The 20,416-nt window shown below is 49.1% G+C and overlaps 1 protein-coding gene and 1 long non-coding RNA gene across 6 annotated transcripts; one reads left to right on the top strand and one right to left on the bottom strand.

Annotated features, from left to right (window-relative positions):
* Nucleotides 1-290: 290 nt before the first annotated feature.
* On the bottom strand, nucleotides 291-5,306 carry LOC147573500 (uncharacterized). The gene is made up of 2 exons (XR_015244827.1): nucleotides 5,192-5,306; nucleotides 291-2,574 (listed from the first exon to the last, which is right to left on the bottom strand). It is a non-coding gene; the product is annotated as an uncharacterized LOC147573500 (long non-coding RNA).
* CE2H19orf12 (chromosome E2 C19orf12 homolog) lies at nucleotides 5,239-15,135 on the top strand. Of its 5 annotated transcripts, none has more exons than XM_086689539.1 (4): nucleotides 5,429-5,576; nucleotides 7,218-7,474; nucleotides 10,650-10,819; nucleotides 14,195-15,135. In XM_086689539.1, exons 3-4 carry the CDS (start codon nucleotides 10,660-10,662, stop codon nucleotides 14,458-14,460), a joined length of 426 nt encoding a protein of 141 aa, XP_086545665.1. In that variant the 5' UTR covers nucleotides 5,429-5,576; nucleotides 7,218-7,474; nucleotides 10,650-10,659; the 3' UTR covers nucleotides 14,461-15,135. The 5 variants fall into 5 exon arrangements, with proteins under 5 accessions (XP_086545663.1, XP_086545665.1, XP_086545667.1 ...); XM_086689541.1 differs by lacking the exon at nucleotides 5,429-5,576 and adding an exon at nucleotides 5,611-5,902 and having other exon boundaries at nucleotides 7,218-7,364; XM_086689538.1 differs by lacking the exon at nucleotides 5,429-5,576 and adding an exon at nucleotides 5,611-5,902.
* The last annotated feature ends 5,281 nt before the right edge of the window (nucleotides 15,136-20,416 follow it).

The following is a 20,416-nucleotide window of genomic DNA, read 5'->3' as shown; positions in this document are numbered from 1 at the left end:
ACACCAGAGACTTGGATCCCCGCTCCCTACCACAAACACAAAGAGGCCATCGCCAAGGTGGAAGGCCTGCAAACCAAAAGATCTCTGAATGAAACCTGCCTTCCCAGCACCCTGATCTTGGGCTCACAGGCTCCAGAACTGTGGGGCATGTCGTGTAAGTCCCCCAGTCTTCGGTGACTTGTTATGGCAGTCTGAGCAGACTAAAGCATGTGTGGATACGACAATGTATCTGACGTGTTGAAGAAACTCTGTGTACCAGAAACTGACAACAGACACACAAACGCCAGGGGTCACTTAGTCACAGTCTGTACTGCAGCAAAACAACCTCCCCAAACCCTCCAAACCATCCACATTCTGCCACGGAACAAAAGCCCAAACACATCAACATTTAAAACAAAACCCAAAAAACAACTAAAGCGGCATTAAAGTAAAAACTACTTGGGAGAAAGAATTTCCATCCTATGAGCAATTTGAAATAAAAACTTCAGACTCATAATAGTGACTCTACCATCATTTTCTGTAATAAAACATCTATTATAACAGATATGGCAATACAATAAAAGTCCTATTGTTCCGGAAACTGTATTATAACTGAAACAGGATAATTATAGAAATACTTGCATGAGAATTGCATGTTCAACAGAACCATTGAAAATCACTCTTCTCACACTGAAAATAAGTCTTCCAGGTACAGAGAACTCTTCAGTGAGATCTGAAATAGAAGGCAACGTGGCCTTTTTTTTTTTTTTTTTTTTTTCCAAATCTTTTATAGCAGCATAACCTTCCAAAGCCCCCTCAGGGCCATCTGTAACATGTCTCCAAGGGCCCACCCGGCTCTGAGTTCCACACTTTATTTGGAAAACTAAAATCCGATGGTAGATTTTGAAGTAGGGCATCTCTCTATTCTTTCCACAGACAGATTTTAGGGTGAATCTCAGTTCTATCAAGTTCATTTTGTAAATTCTAACTTAGAATTTCTAGCTTCTAGAGCAGCGGACCCCTGGAGCATTCTGCAGAGATCCAATCGTTTTTTGAAGGCATTGCTGGCACTGCAGCTCTCCCAGCCTTGTGGTTGACACGGGGCTCTTGGCTCTGTTCCTCCTGAAGTCCTCACAGCAGCCCTTCGGTGTTGAGAGCAAGGATTCTTCTCATTTAGTAGCTGAGGAACCTGGGAACTGTCTGGATGGGAGCAGGGGCAGGGGATTTGTCTGGAAACTGCATTTGCACCGTAAGCACACTGTTTTTCCTTAGCTTGCCTATTTATTTGATGTGGCTTTGGGGAAACTGACAAAAATTACAGAGGAGTAGGAGGCCAGAGGGCCTGTGAGCCATCCCTTGTCACCTGACTACTGACTTCTGATGCTCCCTCCCCGTAACCTGGCACTTGCAGGGCTGGAAACTGGAGGAAATTCACAGAACCATGATGGTGGCTGAGGGACCAAGGGAGTGTGCAGGGAGGAAATAACAACAACAACAACAACAACAACAACAACAACAACAACAACACATACTCAGCACCATGGCAAATATGTAGACAGGTGCTGAGTGATGACTGAAGGGACATGATAGCCATCTACAGATATCTGAAGGATGTAAACACCAAGGAAGAAGATGAATTAATTATTTAGAGGCACAGTGATGAAGCTCTGGACCAGCTCCGTTACCAGCCCCCAAACCACCTTGCCCACAACAGTCCTTTCAGAATTAAGCTCCCCCAAGACCAAAGACAGGCAGCTTGATGGTCCCTCTGCACACAACAACTGTGATACAAGGCATGGGCCGAGGCTCCTACTTTCATTGTGCCAGCATGTACCATGTGTGTACTCAGATGCTTATCATCACGGCTGCCATTTGTTGAATACCTGGTGTTTTGCGTTGAATTGTGTCACCCTGAAGACTTTGTAGTCCTACCCCCGAAACTTGTAAATGTGACCTTATTTGAAAATAGAGTCTTTGAAGATGTCATCAAGTTCAGATGAGATCTTTAGGGTGGGCCTTTAATCCAATATGAAGAGGGAAGTTGGGGCACAGGCACAGACACACAGGGAGAATGCCACGTGATGACAGATGCAGGGCACAGCTGCAAACCCACGAATGCCGAGGGCTGACAGCCACACCAGAAGCTGGGAAGAGGCCAGGAGTGATGTCCCCCACAGACTTCAGAGGGAGCTTGGACCTGCCCACACGTTGGACTGCTCTCCGAAACGGAGACAATAAATTTGTTTTAAGACACCCACTTTGTGGTGCTTTGTTATAGGGCCCTACCTGCTACAGCAGTGTGATGAATATTTCCCATATGAAAGGAATGGCTTGCATCTTAGGGAGAAGGCTGGGGGCAAGGGATACCCCCTCCATCCCAAGGGCCAAGGAAGGAAGGGTGTCCTAGGCCCACCATTTGGGGTTGGAATCCCTCCTATGGTTGCAAGTCTGGATCAAGATCCCTGGGAATCCCTAAGCACAAGACTATGGCACCCCCTTAGAGGTAATCTAAAATAGAAAGAAGGCTCAGTTGGTGGAACATGTGACTCTTGATCTCGGGGTTGAGTTCAAGCTCCATGTTGGGTGTAGAGATCACTTAAAAAACATGAGAAATAAACATTAAAAATGAATAAAAAACAAAAAGAACACTGTAAGATTTTAGTGTTCAAAATGACATCAAGTTTACTCATATGTTTTGATTAAGAGGTTGCAGGGGTTTATGTGTGTGTGACCTGTATATGGAATTGTCCAGCTCTGGGTCTAGGTTTTTTTTTTTTTATCCTGAAAAAGCCATAAAAGGTAGGAGCTAGCTAACTCGAACTCTAGAAAAGTTGGGGTGGGGGGAAAGGTGCTGACTTCAGGGGGCCCCATCGCCCTCAGGCTGTACTCCTTCACACCCATCCCTTGCCCTCTACCCCATTTTAGATGGACCTTGCACCTTGCACCTTCCTCAAGCCCAGAGAGTCCTCCTGGGGATCGTGTCTCCCTTTGGCCCCTGATTCAGGATCTCTGACTCTCTGGCCTAGGGACATTTCTCCCTCCCCTCAGTGGTCATGGAGACAGCCCAGCAACCTTGGGGAGCCAAAGATGCTAAGTTAACATTTGGTGAATGTGTGGATCATAGTCTGAAGCCGGCTTTATGAATGCAGACCAGCATGCTTTGGGATTCTTGCACCCTTCTGGAAAATGGTGAATTGCGAAGGCATGGGGTGGAATCAGATTTCCTGCCTCTCTGGGCACATGAGGCTCACATTTGGGACTCTGGAGATGTTTTTCACGAGAATAATCTTGATCCCTATACATTTCCTCCTTTACTCTTCAGTAGTATCCTATGGGACAGGGACTATCATTGTTGTCATTTCCCAAATGAGGAAACTGAGGCATAGAGAAGTTGAATGACTTTCCCAAGGTCATCCAGCCAGATCTTAGGACTGTAAGCATTATGAGAGCACTATCTGTATGCTGGGCCAGGGCACAGTCACCATGATGGCGACCCTGCTGTGCACCTCCTTCACAGGACCGACTCTACAGGAGGCCCCGATGACCCTATGAGACAGTGGAATCATCTGTTACATTTATGGGCTTCTGTGTGTGCACCCACTCATATCAGAATGAAGATGCCAGGTTGCTGATAGGTGCAAAGGTTGCGGGACTTCTTACAGTTCACCTTCTCTTCTCAAGAGGGTCCTGACCTTGAAGTTTCTTTCCCTTCCAGCATCTTTCCTGCCTACCAGTACTCCCCTTACCACCTCTGGGGAAGGAGTCAGCAGCCCAATTCTTTAATGAGCCACCAGAGGGAGCTGCCTGCAGAGAAACTAGAGAATCTCCCACAGGTCCGGGCCTGGAGATGATTGAGCTATTCTTAGCCTCAGTTAACTTTCATTGTTGAATGTCACCCAAACTCAACAAAAGCTCCTACTCAGAAATGGATGGGGTTATTTCACTGTGGCCAGGGAACCCTGGTTAATGCTCAAGGCCCTTTCTCACAGGAGGACAGAAGGGAAACGGAAGTAACAAAAATGATGATAGTTATAGAGTACAAAGTTTCAATTCTGCAAGATAAATACATGCTAGGAATCCATGCAGCATACTGCCTACAGCTGATAATACTGTATCATACACTAAATGTATACTAAAGAGGGTAAATCTTACGTTAAGTGTTCTCAACACTCTCTCTCTCTCTCTCTCTCTCTCTCTCTCTCTCGCTCTCTCTCTCTCTCACACACACACACACACACACATGATAATAGTAATAATAAAGAGAGTGGGAAAAAACTTCTGAAGTGATTGATATGTTTATGGTATAGATTGTGATGATGGTCTCACAGGTATATGCTTATCCCCCAACTCATTGGCTTATATACCTTAATACATACAGCTTTTTTAAGTCAGCAAATATATATATACCTTTTTTTTTAAACACCTTATTGGGGCATGTATATACTATAGTATATATGTCTGTTTAAATATATGGTATATATATATATATGCATATGTGTTTATATCTGTGTGTGTACATACATGGTATTTATATGTGTATATATGCGTGTATATATGTGGTATATACATATGTGTGTACTTTCCCACTCAAAAGAGGAAAAAGAAGAAAAGGAAACAAGATGACTGGTGGTGTAAAAGAGGCCCATCCTCCAGGTGTCTACAGTACCCTGGAAAGCCAGGCTAAGTGCTGGGTTCAGCAAGGTCTTCGAGCCAGGTGGACCCAGGTTAGAGTCTGAACCCTGACACACCCTACCTGGGTGGCCTTGGGCAGACCGACCTCTCCATACCCGGCTTCTCCTATCTGTAATATGGCAGTGACAACCATGCCTAGGTGACAGGACTACTGCCAGGATTAAGTGGTATATTCCACGGAAAGCCACCAGAGCCTTTTTCAGATTTGAAATGGTTCAAGGCCAGCCCTTGTGAGCCTGTGTGTAGGAGGACGGGGGTGGGGGAGGGGGTGGGGGGAATCTCCTCGATACTCTCCCGAAAGTATCCCCTGCACCCCCTCCCCACCTCTGCCCCCTCCCAACAGTCTCCCCAACCTCAGCTTTGTCCTGGAAGCTGGACGTCCCCCTTCCCTTGGAACCCTGGGAGTAAAGCCAGCGCTTAGCCTTTCAACCCCCCAGACCCAGAGGCGTCTGGTGCCAGCACCGGCCTCCAGCTTATGTTGGACTTTGGCCCATACATTCACCGAACATTAATTTAGTACCTTTGGCTTCCCGTGGTTGCTGGGCTTCCCGTGGTTCCCATGATCGCTGAGGGGAGGGAGGATAGTCCCTAGGCCTGAGGGTCAGAGATCCTGAATCAAAGGTCAAAGGGAAAGAGGATCCCAGGAGGCCTTTCCGGGCTTGAGGGAGTTGCAAGGTGCCAAGCGCATCTAAAACGTGTGCGGGCTGGGGTAGAGGACAGGGGATGGACGCGCTGGAGCGCAGCTTGGGGACCACGGTGACTTCAGCCTGCACGGCCCAGCCTGACGGAAGCCTGGGCCCGGAGGAGGAGGAGGAGGAGGAGGAGGGGCGCCGTCTGCTCCCTCGGGCTCCGCGGCGAGCCTGGGCCCGGCCGGCTGCGGGAGCGCGGCGCTACGCGGCGCCGGGGTGAGTGGCGGCCGGAAGGCCCCCAGTGCGGGCGAGCCGGAAGGCGGGAGGGCGGAGCCGGGGCCGCCGCGGGTGCCGGGGGACGCTCGGCAGCGCGGGACTCGGGTCGCGCGGGTCTGGGGCTCCCGGCGGCGACGCGGGCGGCGGGCCGCTTCCCAGCGGGGGGAAGGGCCTCCGTGCGCCGGCGTCGCGCGGGGTGAGGCCGGGCGCCCAGGAGGTGGGGCCGGGAGGCCTGCGGGCTGCCGGGCCTAGCCTGTCACATTGCTAGGGTATTCATTTTCCATATGAAGACACTGAGGCACGGAGAGGCTGACGTCACATCAGAAGTAAGCAGTAGCAGCAGAGCTGGGTTTAGAACCCGGGCTGCCAGACTGGGGCGGGGGGGGGGGCGGGGTTCGTAGGCAGCGGTGTGCCACGCAGTGACCCGGGTTTGTGTGTGTGTGTGACCTCCTCAGTTACCCACGTGTATGTGTCCTCCTCAGTAACCCGGTGGGTGGGTATCACCCTCCTCAGTGTCCCAGGTGCGGGGGCGGGGGGGGGGGGTCAGGACGGAGTCCTAGTTAGGATACCGGGTGAGTCAGCACGCCTGGACTCACCCTATGGGGACCGTTTAGAGATGACCCAAATGGATGTCAATGATTTAGGAGGGGCGAATTAGTTTGGTGAGGACAGGTGGCTTCTTTAGCCTTGAAAAAAGGAAACAGACTTTGAGAGGCTGCACAGCGGCCTGTTCATGGGCCAGGTAGGTAGGTAGGTAAGGTCACTCTGCCCGGGCCTGTGACAGAGAGAAGGCAGTACCTGCTCTGCTCTGACCTCCGTGGTACAAGAAGATAGGCCAGGGCGGCTTGCTCTTTTGATGTTTGTTTTTCTTTTTCTTTTTTTTTTTTAAGTTTATTTATTTATTTTGAGAGAGAAAGAGCATGAGCAGTAGAGGGGAAGAGGGAAAGGGCGCGTCAGAGAATCCCAAGCAGGCTCCTCCGCACTGACAGTGTGAAGCCCCATTGGGGACTGGAACTCAGGAACCGCCAGATCATGACCCGAGCCGAAGTCAAGAGCTGGACGCTTGCCCACCGAGCCACCCAGGCACCCTGCTCTTTCGATTTTTTACGAGAAATCTGAAATCAGATGTATGTGAAATCAGATCTCTTAAAACTGGCAACCAGCTGAGTTTTTAAAAAGTCTATGGGCGGGGTGCCTGGGTGGCTCAGTCGGTTAAGCTGCCGACTTCGGCTCAGGTCATGATCTCGCGGTTCGTGGGTTCAAGCCCCACGTCAGGCTCTGTGCTGACAGCTCAGAGCCTGGAGCCTGTTTCGGATTCTGTGTCTCCCTCTCTCTGACCCTCCCCCGTTCATGCTCTATCTCTCTCTGTCTCAAAAATAAATAAACGTTAAAAAAAAAAATTAAAAAAAAAAAAAAAGTCTATGAGCTAATCTGACAATGCTGGTGGGATCCAGGAGTAACCCTGGCCCCAGGGCATACAGAGGTGGGAAGACCAGGTTTACAGGAGCCAGTGCATACAGTGGAAGTTGATGACTTCCAACAGACGAGTAGAAAGTACTGAAGATTGCAGGTGAGCAAGATCTCTGTTTGAGTCCTTAGGGGCTTGCTTTTCTAATTTTTTGTTTTTTGTTTTTTAAACAGGGTGCATGGAGGTCTGTGTTAGCGCTGAAGCCCTCCTCTCTCTCCTGTCTCACAATCTGGTCCGTCTCAAAAAGCCGCGCTGCAGTCTCAGGGATGGGCTCATCTCCCTCTTTCCCAGAACCTTGCTGTAATCAGCAGACCAGCCTGGTGCGTGGAGAAAACCAGGGCTGCAAGTTGGCATTTGCCTTCCCTGTGGCTGGCAGATGGGCTTTCTGTGACCAGAACCTGTTTTGTGGACAAATCTGATTCTGAAATAGGTGTGATATGGGAGGGGAGGCCCCATTCCCACCCGCTGAGGTCTGTCCCCATCGGAGTACTCTTCCTCCCTCCTCCCTCCTTCCTCGCTTCCCTGTTGCTTACAGACAAAGGCAAGCTTGGAGTGGGAGAAGGAGCAGGACTGCTTCCTCCCTCAATCTGGCAAGCCTGGAGAAGTCAGGAGGCTGAGCTTTTTAGCAAGGACTCAGGAGATGGGGTTACAAACCTTTCTTCCACAAGAGTCTATTGATGCTCTAGCTTCTAAAATGATTCCTGCAAGGAAATTAAGCCAGCTTTCTCTTGGATTGAGGCAGCCACAGTGCCACTGCTTTCTGTGGTGTAGAGCTATTGAGCCCAGCCAGAGTTGAGCCACTTCTTCCCCTGCCCTCCCACACACCGTGACACCTGCTGGTCCTCCAGTTCTGCAGAGCCCTGGGCCTGTGCCTTGTGCTGGTCTGCCTGGGCAAAGTGGAGGTTGAGAACAGCACTTGCACAATGATGCCTTATGAGCCCCTGTGGGTTTACATAAAGTCAATCAGAGCAGGTCGGAAGCTAGGGTTTTTTTGATGGACAATAGAGCGTGATGTGGCTGTTTCCTGCCTCATTTACATGCGTTTTCTTGCTGTGCAGAAACGGTTTCGAGAGTGCAGATCATGATGCTGCAGAAAACCTGTTTTAGGAGTGGTGTCTGGGCAGAGTGCACTGGCCAGGAGGCCAGCCTTGCAGACCACCCTTGGGGTCTTCATGTGCCCGGAAATGGGAAGCTCACTGCAGCTTCCAGAGGGGCTTTCCTAGGACGGGAGCTTTGTCTCCCTTTCCCCAGCATAATTGACTGATAAAAAGCTAGATATAAACCAGATATAAAGTATACAATGATTAGATGTTCTACAGGAGGGTTTTTAGCTTTTTGAAAGGCTTGACCATGAAATTAAATGCCTTTGGTTATCAATATTTGAAATAAATGAGCATTTGAAATAAAACTCATTTTGTTTTCATAGCTTCACAGGACCATGGCTACTGGGTGAATCAAGTCCCGCCCTCCATCCCCTCATGTTTTAGTGACTTCTGCTGTGTGCAGTCCCTTAGCTCTTGTGATGCTATTTTACTCTTGTGACACTTGTGAGTGGACAAGTCTTGACCCTCAAGTGGGCTGCCTTCCAGGGAGGAGAGGGCAGCATGTACTCTGAGAGGCTGCCAGTAGTGAGCAAAGGTGCCTGGAAGCTGGGAGGTGCCTTGATGGGTCCAGGACACATGCAGCCAAAGCAGGAACGGGCATCCTGACTTCTCCTCCAGTCCCTCGGGCGGCCCTTCAGGGCCTGCCCCTCATTGCCTCTATACCCTACTTGGTCAAACAGACCCATTCGGGGGATGCTTGTTTGCAGTTTCTGAACTTGAGGACTAAGTGAGAGATGTCACATGTCCCGGGTCACGCTCTCTTAGGGTCTTGCTGTCCAAAGTGGGGTTAGAAGGCCAGCTGGAGGCTTGTTCGAAATGCACAATCTCAGCCCACTCCTGCTGGCTGTACTTAGCAAGGTCGTCAGTGGTTCCCGTGCACTGAGGAGAATCACTGATCTCAAGAATATTGCAGGGACCAGAGCACAGGAGACTTCTTACCTCTCTGGGGACTGCACAGACGTTCTGAAACCTGACTGTGGTGATCCAGCAGGCCCACAGACTTCGTTCTAAGGGCTCAAATTGCTCTCCCAGGGTTGGGAGGGTAATTTTACACTAGAGGCTGGTTCTGGATTATCCTTGGGTCAAAAAGAAGATGTAACCAAAAGATATTGAGCAACAGGGTCTGCCCCAAACTTTGCAAGTTCCTTTAGCAACATTCCTTTAGCAAATGTGTCAGCCCTGAGTGAAAACGGGAGTGATGGGAAGGAAGTGTCCACTGAGTCTTGCGTACAGCTGAAGCAGGAAGGAGAAGCACCTACTCGGGCCGCTTTGATTTTAGCCGCCAGCCCAGGCAGGTGGCCCATCAGTGTAGTGGCTCTCCATTCACGCCCACCCTGGGTCAGAGCCCACCCTGCCCTTGCCCTGCCTGCCTGCCAGTTTCCCCCAGTATGGCGAACAATTTCCTGACCTCAGAGAAGTTTTCTAAGGTCATTGTTCCAAAGGCCCATCTGTCTCTGTCCAAACATATGCAACCCCCTGGAATTCTTTGGTTTATTTTATTCTCCGATTGTTTCATATTACCATGTCATCCTGTCTCTGTCTTTGATACCCCACATGCAGAACTGGATTGGGTTTAGGAGTGGTGTGTGTCAGTAACAGAATGTCCATTTGTTTATTTATTTTTTACATTTTATTTATTTTTAAGAGGGGGGGGGCACAGCACAAGTGGAGGAGGGGCAGAGAGAGAGGGAGACACAGAATGGGAAGCAGGCTCCAGGCTCTGAGCAAGCGGTCAGCACAGAGCCCGATGCGGGGCTCGAACTCACAAACCATGAGATCATGACCTGAGCCCAAGTCAGATGCTTAACCAACTGAGCCACCCCACCCCCAGAATGTCCATTTAGAGCCATCATGTCTGAGGGCCTGCAGTATTCCAGACTCACACTGGCCACTTTGCATCCATTCTACTTATACCTTTCAAGAATCCAGCTTGTAGGTGGTTTGTCTCCATATTACATGTGAGGAATGTGACGGTCTGCTCAGGGTCATGCAGCGGGCAAGTGCGGGCACAAGGCCGGTGTGGTCTCACAGCCCAACACTTTCCCCTTTACTGGCTTGGCATGAGCTCAGTTGCACTGTCACACAAAAGAGGACTTGAGGCCAGGACTTTCTGCACCCTGCCAGGCTTTGCACACTGGGGATGCCTGAGCCAGCAGGACGGTCGCTGATGCAAGAGAGGTCAGTCTTGCCTCACTTGTGGTGAACCGGTAGAGCCTGCAGTTGGGGTTGCTCCTTAATCTGTCCTAAGTCAGAAGTTAAGCAGAGAGAAAAGAAGACCTTTCACCCATTCTGCTGATTCTGTTTGCTTGTTAACTAAATGCTACCCTGCTTTGTCTGTGACAACTTTTCACGTGACGGAGTGCTGTCGGTCGTGCGTATGGTGGAGCTACTGTTCTCTACTGAAAAATGAGGACTCTTCCTCAAAACTCTAGGGAGAGTAACATTTGGGTGGAAATACACTGATACCCATTGAAAGTCTCCCTCTGAAATGCTTCCTTTGAGGCTTGCCGAGATGCCCGTCGTGGTAGGAGACATCATGAAGCTGCTCTGCTCCATTTCCGAGGAGAGGAAAATGAAGGCGGCCGTCAAGCACTCTGGGAGGGGCGCCCTGGTCACAGGGGCCGTGGCCTTCGTCGGGGGCCTGGTTGGAGGCCCACCCGGGCTAGCTGTTGGTAAGCGTGAATCCCTTGCAGGGGCAGCCAGCCTGGTGGGTGTTGTGAAAAAGGCCTTTGAGACCATGGAGACCTCATAAACTTCTCTGTCCTGTGTGAGATGTTCAGTCAAGTTGCTTCTGTGAAATGATCTCTGTGTACATAATGTATCCTATTGAAAACGCAGCTTCTGAGTGTGAATGTGTCAGAAGTGCAGGGTGTTCTTGGAAATGGCATGTGTCATGCAGACCTGGGGGATGCCTCTCCCCGCAGGGGTGTGTCCTAGAGTCCGAGGATATCGGGGTGTCCTGGGTCCCTTGGATAGTCTCCTAACCCCGTCACCATTGCATATCACTGCAGAAGGGAACCAGGGAGGAGGCTGGGATTTGCTGAGCACCTGCTAGGAGCACATGCTGTCTGGCCATTTTACATAAGCCCATTCAGAGAGACTGCCCCATTCTGAAAGCAAACAATCTAATGCAGAAACAGCAATAAACTATGCTAGAGTGGCCATCCCTGCCCCTTTCTTTTGCCACCTGCTTCTATTTGAGAGCCAGTTTCTGGCAATGAATGGAGGTTTGGCTGATTTTCCCATCATTCCTTGGAGATAGGATGAGGTTGCTTCCTTTGGCTTAGGAATAGGAAGGAAGAATTCCTGTGTGGCCTGAACCGTGGGCTAGGGTGGCATTAGTGAGCTGGCTGCTGTGTGGGCCTGACTTGAGGAGGGGCTGGATTATGCCTCCCTTGAGGTGCCTCAGATGGACCCTGAAACATAGGGGCATTGGCTAAAGACATGGTCTGCTGCATTGGGCTCAGTGAATACTTAACTGAATGCCTGCCTTGTGCTGGGGAGGCTGTGCTGGGGACATTGGAGAGCTCAGAGTCTGGTGGAAATCCTGTCTGTACACGAGTATAGGCTGGAGAGGTGACTGTGTGTCTGCCAGGTTGGCTTCTGTTTCCCAGCTCCCCGGGATGGCTTCCTGCTCTGTTCTGCCTTTCTATAGCAGGATGGGCATATCCGAGGACATTTCATGAAGCTGAGATCACATTGGGGAGTAAATCAGCATGTGGGTGGCCCCAGACCTTCCACATGTACATTTCCCTTTCCAAACTGTGAATTAGTGAGTCCTGACTTCAGCTTCTCACCATCCAAGAAGCAGCCAGTGAGGGCGGAGACCAGGCCATTGCCTCTTTCCTCAGTGACATTTTGTATCTTTGTCCCACCCCATCTAGTGCACTCAGGGGCGGTCTTGATAGGATCGTTTATCATATAGCTGTTCTCAGATGCCATTGTGGGAGCATATATTTTATTCGGATTATGTAAAAGCTGGTGGAGAACAGGATGTCTGCAAAGAGAACCCGGGGGATTCGCTACTTGCAGCCCCTGCTCGTGGGCGGGAGTATCATTTTACCCAGAAAACAAAGGAATTTTCTCTTCTCCAAAGAGTTAGTAATTTGCTGGTCGATATTCCTGGCGACTTTTTGCATTAAGTGCTGCTCTAAATCAAATATTGATGTTCTCATAAAGGTTTAGTGCAGATGTGTGCAACTCTTGTCGACTCTAAGCACTTCACGGGTGTCATGGGGAAAAGTTCAGTAAAACTTGTAAATTACTGATTTTCCCTCCCCAGAATCCTCCCTGCCTTAGGAGCAGAAGGGGAGCCTGCCCAGGGGCAGTGCTGAGGCTCCAGGACTCGATGTTGGCCTGGTCTCTGTCTCAGGGGAGGGTGTGCTTCTTGAGAGGGTGCAGGTTTACGGCGTGTGTGTAGGGTCCAGCCTACATATGGGTCCTCCCTGGCCCGGGGCTGTATTCTTTCAGATAAACCTCTTATTTGGGAGCAGTCGTAGATGTACAGAGAAGTTGGCAGGACCATGCAGAGAATTCCTGTATATCCCTCACCCAGTTTCTGTTCCCCTAACGTTAACGTCTTGTATTACAATGATACGTTTGTCAAAACTAAGAAGCCAACACTGATACCTGACTATTAGCTGTTCTCCAGACTTTATTTGGATTTTGGCAGTTTTTGCATTAATGAACTTTTCCTGTCCCCAAATCCAGCTCAAGATATCACACTGCATTTAATCCTCATGTCTCCTTAGTCTCCCCTGGTCTGTGACGGTTTCTCAGACTTTGCTTGTCTTTCACAGCCTGGGTAGCTTTGAGGAATATTGGTCAGGTATTTGTAGAATGCCTCTCTGTTTGGGTCTGCCTGATGACTTTCTCGTGATTAGCCTGGGGTTATGGACCATGGAAGGAGGTGGTGTGCCTATTTCATAGTGTCATTTCAGGGACACGTGACACCCACAGGGCCTCCCTGGTGACACCCACCTTGCTCACCTGGTTAAGGTGGTATTTGCCAGGTTTCTCCACTGTGAAGTTACCGTTTCCCATTTCCATGCTCTGCTCTACTCGTTGGAAGAGAGTTGTCATGTCCAGCTAGCTGGGCTGCATATTTTAAATACCTGATCATTGATATTTGAAAATCATGGGACCTTTTGAAGATACAAATCTAGCATTCTGTGCAGTACCAATGGGTTGGCAAGGGGTGGCCACGGCCCATTTAGATAGGGAAACAGCTCCCTGTTACCCACAGGCTCACCCAGCCTTCCTCATTCCTCTCAGCCCCCTGCCTGGCCCCTGAAGGCACTAGGGTTTGAGACCTCTGCCCCAGGGTGCCTTTCTGTAACAAACCTGCATCCCACTTGATTAGACAGGACTTTCCGTTGACATAAGGACATCAAGTCTCCAAATCGTGCGCCTTAAATTTGATCATAAATTTACATTTAAAAACACTGATTATGCCCTTTTGGGGCCGCTGAAAAAGAAATAGTTGAGTAAGTTAAATCTGATATTTATCATCATACAACTCTGGAGGGGTTGCATTAAAAATAGTTGTTTCAAGAGTAAAGGTCTCCTTATCTGTCCCCAGGGTCCTTTAAGCACATGATTTCACTAGATATTTCCAAAGTTCAGGGGCAAAGAGCATATTAGACACTCAATGGAGAAAACTCTGCCTCACCACTGAGATAATTCTCCTTAAAAATGCACTTGATCCCAGCTCTCTCCTTTCAGATGAGAGAGATTTTTGTGGGAAGCATGGGAGCCTTCGGCCCCTGGAAAAGATTGTAGTTAGCACAGCTATGAGGTGGGAGACGCTTCGTGCAGAGCTTAAGGAAGGACATGCTTGGGTGTCAATTATACGGACCCAAATGGACTAAAGACCACATAAACCTCTGCCCCCCGCACTGTGGGGTAGAGCGGGCACAGAGCCGAGCCCGTTCTGGCCCTCCCTGAATGTGCCTACTCGTCATGGTGGTGGACGTGCTCTCTGCAAGAACCTGAGACCGTCATTTACGATTACGGCCCAACTAATTAAGCCTTCCCTTGTTTTCTAGGGGGGGCCGTCGGGGGTCTATTAGGTGCATGGATGACAAGCGGACAGTTTAAGCCAATTCCTCAGATCCTAATGGAGCTGCCACCCGCTGAGCAGCAAAAGCTCTTTAATCAAGCCACCGCCATCGTCAGGCACCTGGAGTGGATGGACGCCGTGCAGCTGACCACGCTGGTCATGGGCAGTGAGGCCCTGCAGCAGCAGCTGCTGGCGATGCTGGTGAACTATGTCACCAAGGAGCTCCAGGCCGAAGTTCAGTACGATGACTAGGTCGTTCCTCCTGGGACACAGGGGTCTCGTGTACGTGATTCAGACCCACAGAAGGGGACAGGGGGTTTGGGAAAGCCCCACATCATCAGTGTGTTACCTTGCGTGGAATGAAAGCTGCTGGAGAGGTTACGGCGGCGCGGTATCATGCTCTGGAGATTATTTATGAAGACGTCGTGTTTTGGGGTCGTGTGCACTAATATGCACTGACCACCCTGTGGCTGGAGGGCTGGTGAAGAGCGACATCAGTGACAGCTTTCCGGGTCCACTGTTACTCACAAGGCAGTGTGGCGGAAGGCCCCTGTGTTCCACCTCCCCACCTGTGAAGGAGTCCTGTCCTAAGCACCTGTTAGAGGACGCCTGTCCTAAGCACCTGTTACGGGACCTGTTTCTCCCCTGGGGCCCTGGGTCTCAGGACCTGGGAGCTGGCCCATGAGGGAATCACATTTCCCTCATGTGCCCCTTCCCTGGCCAGTGACTTCCAAGTGTCCCTTCCATGGAGGGGCGGTCGGCATGTTGAGTGAAGCCACAACATCAAGGCCCCCAGCCCTTCTCCCACATGGCATACCTGGGCTCTCACCGTCCCAGGGGCTTACTCTCCCCATCTGAAAAGTCGTGGTAGTTCTTGAGGTTTGCTTTTCAAATTAAGTACTTTCAGTAAAAAGTGTTGCTCTTTCTTTTTTTTTTTTTTTTTAATTTTTTTTTTCAACGTTTATTTATTTTTGGGACAGAGAGAGACAGAGCATGAACGGGGGAGGGGCAGAGAGAGAGGGAGACACAGAATCGGAAACAGGCTCCAGGCTCTGAGCCATCAGCCCAGAGCCCGACGCGGGGCTCGAACCCACAGACCGCGAGATCGTGACCTGGCTGAAGTCGGACGCTCAACCGACTGCGCCACCCAGGCGCCCCAAAAGTGTTGCTCTTTCTGAATTGATAGAATCTAGGAAATGCGTCCACCCTAAATTCTCCCTTAATACTATATTCACTTTGTTTTCGGAACCGTAACTTGACTAGGTGTTATCAAATTGCAATAAATGTTTTCTGAACAGGCCTCTTCTCACATATTTTGTGTAAAGCATTTGTAACACCCAGAGTCGTACACCTGGAGTGCAAGGGAATGCTGGATTTGTGGCTCTAAAGGATGACAGAAGCCTCCCAAGTCCAGTGCCTGAGGCCCAGTTTTCCAGGTTTCCTGCTTCAGCCTCCCTGTGCTGCCATGTGTGCACCCTGCCCTGAGCCTCCCCTACTCCCCTGGCACCTGCAGAATGCCCCTTAGGTCTCCAGGCCCTGGGCAGGACAGCAACTTGGGGCTCTCTCTGATGGGAAACGGCATGGGCCTCCCTGGGGGTATGGAGGAGGCCCTCCTGCTAAGGAGAACCAGTGTTCCAGCTCTTCCATTGGTGTAAAGGAAACTTCAGGGTGAATTAGAACCCATGCTGATTAAGGAAGGATTGAGCCTTTATCTCACAGAAAAGGTGCTCTTTAGCTGGCCTCAGCTAATACAAGTTAGGTGCCCTGGCACAGGCCACACCCCTGGAACTGATTAAGCCACTGGTCATTGATGTGCTGTTTGAGTTAATGGAGTGCAGGTAGGGGGCCATTTGGATGGTTCTTCTAAGTCATAGAGGGTGATTGGGAAGTTGGGGGAAGCCTCACCCATGCATTACTTATGTGTTGGGTGGGCCTGACTCTCCCAGGCCCAGGGGACACAGGGGTCCTAGGTAAGAAGCCCTATACTGATGTCCACTGAAGTGCCCCTCTGGCCTGCCTGCCTTGATTCCTTGGAAAAACACTGGCCCAAGTGTTGGGTGACCAATTATGGGTCAGATGGAGCAGGCCTTGCTGAATGAAGTCACCCTTGACTAGCCGTCCTGGAGTGACCCATACTGGACTTTGGGCCCAAGAGGGCAGACCAGACCTTGAGTCCTGTCTTCCATAGGAAGTAAAAGCACTTTCCCTTCAGGATTTCCTTTCGGCTCCTATGGTGTTAGTATTCTTATTTCTGTGTCTTCTATGAAAAAATCTTCATTTATTTATTTTTCAATAGGTAACACCAGCCTGGTACAAAACTTAGAAGACGTCAGACAGTACAAATGTAAAAGCAAGCCTTCCTCTTGCAGGGACCCCTGTTCCAGTCCTCTCCCCAGAGTATTCCTTAACTCTGTTTTTAAACAGTCTTTGAAAACCATTCATTTCCTTTTATTTGTTAGTGTTTGCTGATGAAAGCTTAGAAAAATCCAGAAAAGGATGATGTTTTACTGCCTAGATTATCACTCTTTGTTTTTCAATGTTTGTTTATTTTGAGAGAGAGAGAGAGAGAGAGAGAGAGAATCCCAAGCAGGCTCTGAGGTGTCAGCACAGAGCCTGATACGGGGCTCAATCGCAGGAACCCATGAGATCATGACCTGAGCTAAAATTAAGAGTCAGATGCTCATGGGGCGCCTGGGTGGCCAGTTAGTTAAGCGTTCGACTTCAGCTCAGGTCATGATCTCACAGCCTGTGAGTTTGAGCCTCGTGTTGGGCTCTGTGCTGATGGTTCAGAGCCTGGAGCTGCTTCAGATTCTGTGTCTCCCTCTCTCTCTGACCCTCCCTTGCTCACGCTCTGTGTCTCTCTCCTGCAAAAATAAATAAACATTAGGGGCGCCTGGGTGGCGCAGTCGGTTAAGCGTCCGACTTCAGCCAGGTCACGATCTTGCGGTCCATGAGTTCGAGCCCCGCGTCGGGCTCTGGGCTGATGGCTCAGAGCCTGGAGCCTGTTTCTGATTCTGTGTCTCCCTCTCTCTCTGCCCCTCCCCCGTTCATGCTCTGTCTCTCTCTGTCCCAAAAATAAATAAACGTTGAAAAAAAAAAATTAAAAAAAAAAAAAAAAAAAAAAGAAATACAGCATTGCCCATTCAAAGACTGTCAGTAAATATGCAAAAAAAAAAAATAAATAAAAATAAATAAATAAATAAACATTAAAAAAAAAATTCAGACACTCAACTGACTGAGCCACCCAGGCACCCCTCAGAATATCACCCTTAACAAATTTGGTGTGTTTCATGCAAACCTTTTAATGCTATCTGTGCATATTTCCACCATATTTGTGTTCTTACTGTTTAGGCCTCTTTGAACACTTTTACCAATTAACATTAAGTAACATTTGTGATATAATTTAAAATTCCTTGTAAATATGTAATGGCTGTATAACATTCCATCACACTTAACCATATCCCTGGTATGGTTTCCATTGCTGCAGTGAACATTTTTGTGTTAACATTCGTTTCATATTTTACATTACGATAGTCTTTCAGATATATTCCTCAAAGTGAAATTAGTGTATTAAAAAGTATGCAATAGGGGCGCCTAAGTGGCTCTGGCAGTTGAGTGTCCAACTCTTGATTTTGGCTCAGGTTGTGATCCTAGGGTTGTGGGACTGAGCTCTGCATCTGGCTCTGCGCGGAGCGTGGAGCCTGCTTGGGATTCTCTCTCTCTCTCTCTCTCTCTCTCTCTCTCTCTCTCTGCCCCTCCCCTGCTTGTTCATCCACACTCTCTGTCTCTCTCTCCAAGAAAACAATTTTAAGTATGCAATATATTTTTTTACGTTTTAAATTTTATTTATTTTTGAGACAGAGAGATGGAGACAGAGTAAGCAGGGGAGGGGCAGAGAGAGAGGGAGACACAGAATCCGAAGCAGGCTCCAGGCTCCAAGCTTTCAGCACACAGCCCGATGCGGGGCTTGAACTGATGGACCATGATATCATGACCTGAGCCAAAGTCAGACACTCAACAGACTGAACCACCCAGGCACCCCAGTATGCAATATTTTTTAAAGCTGTTATATTCTGTCAAAATTCTTTCTAGATAGTCAGTGTTAATAATCTGCTTTCCCCACAACAGGGTTTGGGGGTGCACATCTCACTGTATCCTCACCCAGAAATAGGATGATAAGTGTCTTAAACTTCATTTGTTGAGTGATTACTGACATCTTGGCTTGATTAGTTTTTCTTTGATAGTGGGGTTGACAAGGCTGGGGTGACCTCCTGATAGCCGTCTTCCCAGGTGGTGTTGAAAGCCCCCGGGTCCTACGGCCTGAGCAGAGGGCTGGCAATGGGCTGGCCCCCTGTGGCTGGCAGGGCAGTAGCTGGCTGGGCGGTGGCAGCGGGGTGGCCAGGAAACACTAGGGGGCTGCCAGCAGGGTAAGGAGGCAGCTGAGGAAGAAGCCTTGCTGGTGGTGGGGGGGACCCAGTAATTATAAAAAGAAACCATCTGTTCTGGGCCGGTTATTAACCTGCTTTGGGTGTTGACATGACAGCGCCGGGCAAGATTTTTCACAGGCAGATGGTGTATTTTTAGCTAGAATGAACTTTTTTATTTTTCTGTTTTTTTATTTTATTTATTTATTTTTTTGAGATGTCTGGCTTGGAAGTAAACACGACTGGGGTGTGTTGCAATGCATGGTGGGGAGGCTGTCAGGAATGGGGCTGGAGGTTTGGAAGGAAGCAATTCTCTCCCCATTAGTTATTGAGAGGTGCCATCTAGTGGTCAAGTATGCACATCCTCTGTCAGTTCCCCTCCCAGCCTTCTTGGGTTACCTGAGGGGCCAGGACGTGGCTCCACCAGGATGCCTTTTATTGAGTTCCCCTTGGGAGGGCGGCTAGGGTCTTCCTGAAGTTTTAATAAGCCATGAACAGAACATCAGCCATGTCTCCTGCAATCTTTTTGCATAGAAACCAGAATGTGTCTCAATCCTGAACAATCAACATATGGCAATTAAGAAATGCCAGGATTCATCTAAACCACACAGGGAAAGGGGGCTGACTGATGCGTTTTCAGTTTGTTGGGAGGAGGTAAATGGCTTTATTAACCGGAGGAGGCTTCTTGGACTATTTGATAACGGTGGGTCAGGAGGTGAAGCTCAAGCCGGCCAGCTGGATTGTAGCCTCAGGGCAGCTGTGGGTATCCCAAGTGCTGGCACACAGAAGGAGCTGAAAAGTGTTTCTTTAAACTACAGAGGTTATGGCTACTTACTTAATTTGTAGGAGTTTTTTTTTTTTAACTTTTTTTTTCAAAGTTTTTTATTTATTTTTGGGACAGAGAGAGACAGAGCATGAACGGGAGAGGGGCAGAGAGAGAGGGAGACACAGAATCGGAAGCAGGCTCCAGGCTCCAAGCCATCAGCCCAGAGCCCGACGCGGGGCTCGAACTCACGGACCACGAGATCGTGACCTGGCTGAAGTCGGATGCTTAACCGACTGCGCCACCCAGGCGCCCCATAATTTGTATGAGTTTTAAGGGAAGGACTTCACTCATTCTCATTTGCAAAGCAAATGCCAGGATAATAGCTTCTGTTACATAACAAACAATTAATTGGTAAAAATAAATACAAGTGATCAAACCCAGAACTGGCAGGGCTGCAGGAAGACACACACACACACACACACACAGAGTGCTGGAGGAAATACTTGGTGATACAGTCTTTTGGGAGAGTGATTTGAAGAAAAAAAGTCACAGGAACCATAAAATTGTATACACTTTCCAGCCAACAAATTTCACTTCAGGGAAAACATTACAATAAAATAATTCAAATGGAAAAAGGATAAAGATATTCATAGCACTGCTGTTTATGGCAGCAGGAGAAAAGGGAACCAGCCCCAGTGCTGAGCAACAGGGACATAGTCAAACTGCATATGTGGGCAATATAATGGAATACTGATAGCCAATTTTAATAAGTAGTAAATGGGGATGGGTATATGAAATTCGCTAGAACTTCTCCATACACATTGTTTACCTTACAGCCGTTTCACCCTTCCATGCTTGGGGGGAATAAAGAAAAAGACAAATTCTAACGGGTGCTGGTGACCTTCCAGGCTTCCAAAGCGGTGAGGGCATGGTTCAGAAGAAGCAGTGTGCAGCAGACAAGAGGCCCTGCGTTGTGGGCATCTTGTGCCCACGGGCGTTCTAGTGTTACAAAGTGTGA

Source organism: Puma concolor, chromosome E2 (genome assembly GCF_028749965.1).
Source record: "Puma concolor isolate L17-30 chromosome E2, mPumCon1.1.hap2, whole genome shotgun sequence".
In the NCBI taxonomy this organism is placed as follows: Eukaryota; Metazoa; Chordata; class Mammalia; order Carnivora; family Felidae; genus Puma; species Puma concolor.
The sequence above is the reverse complement of the archived record's forward strand: the minus strand, read 5'-3'. Positions and strand labels throughout refer to the sequence as shown.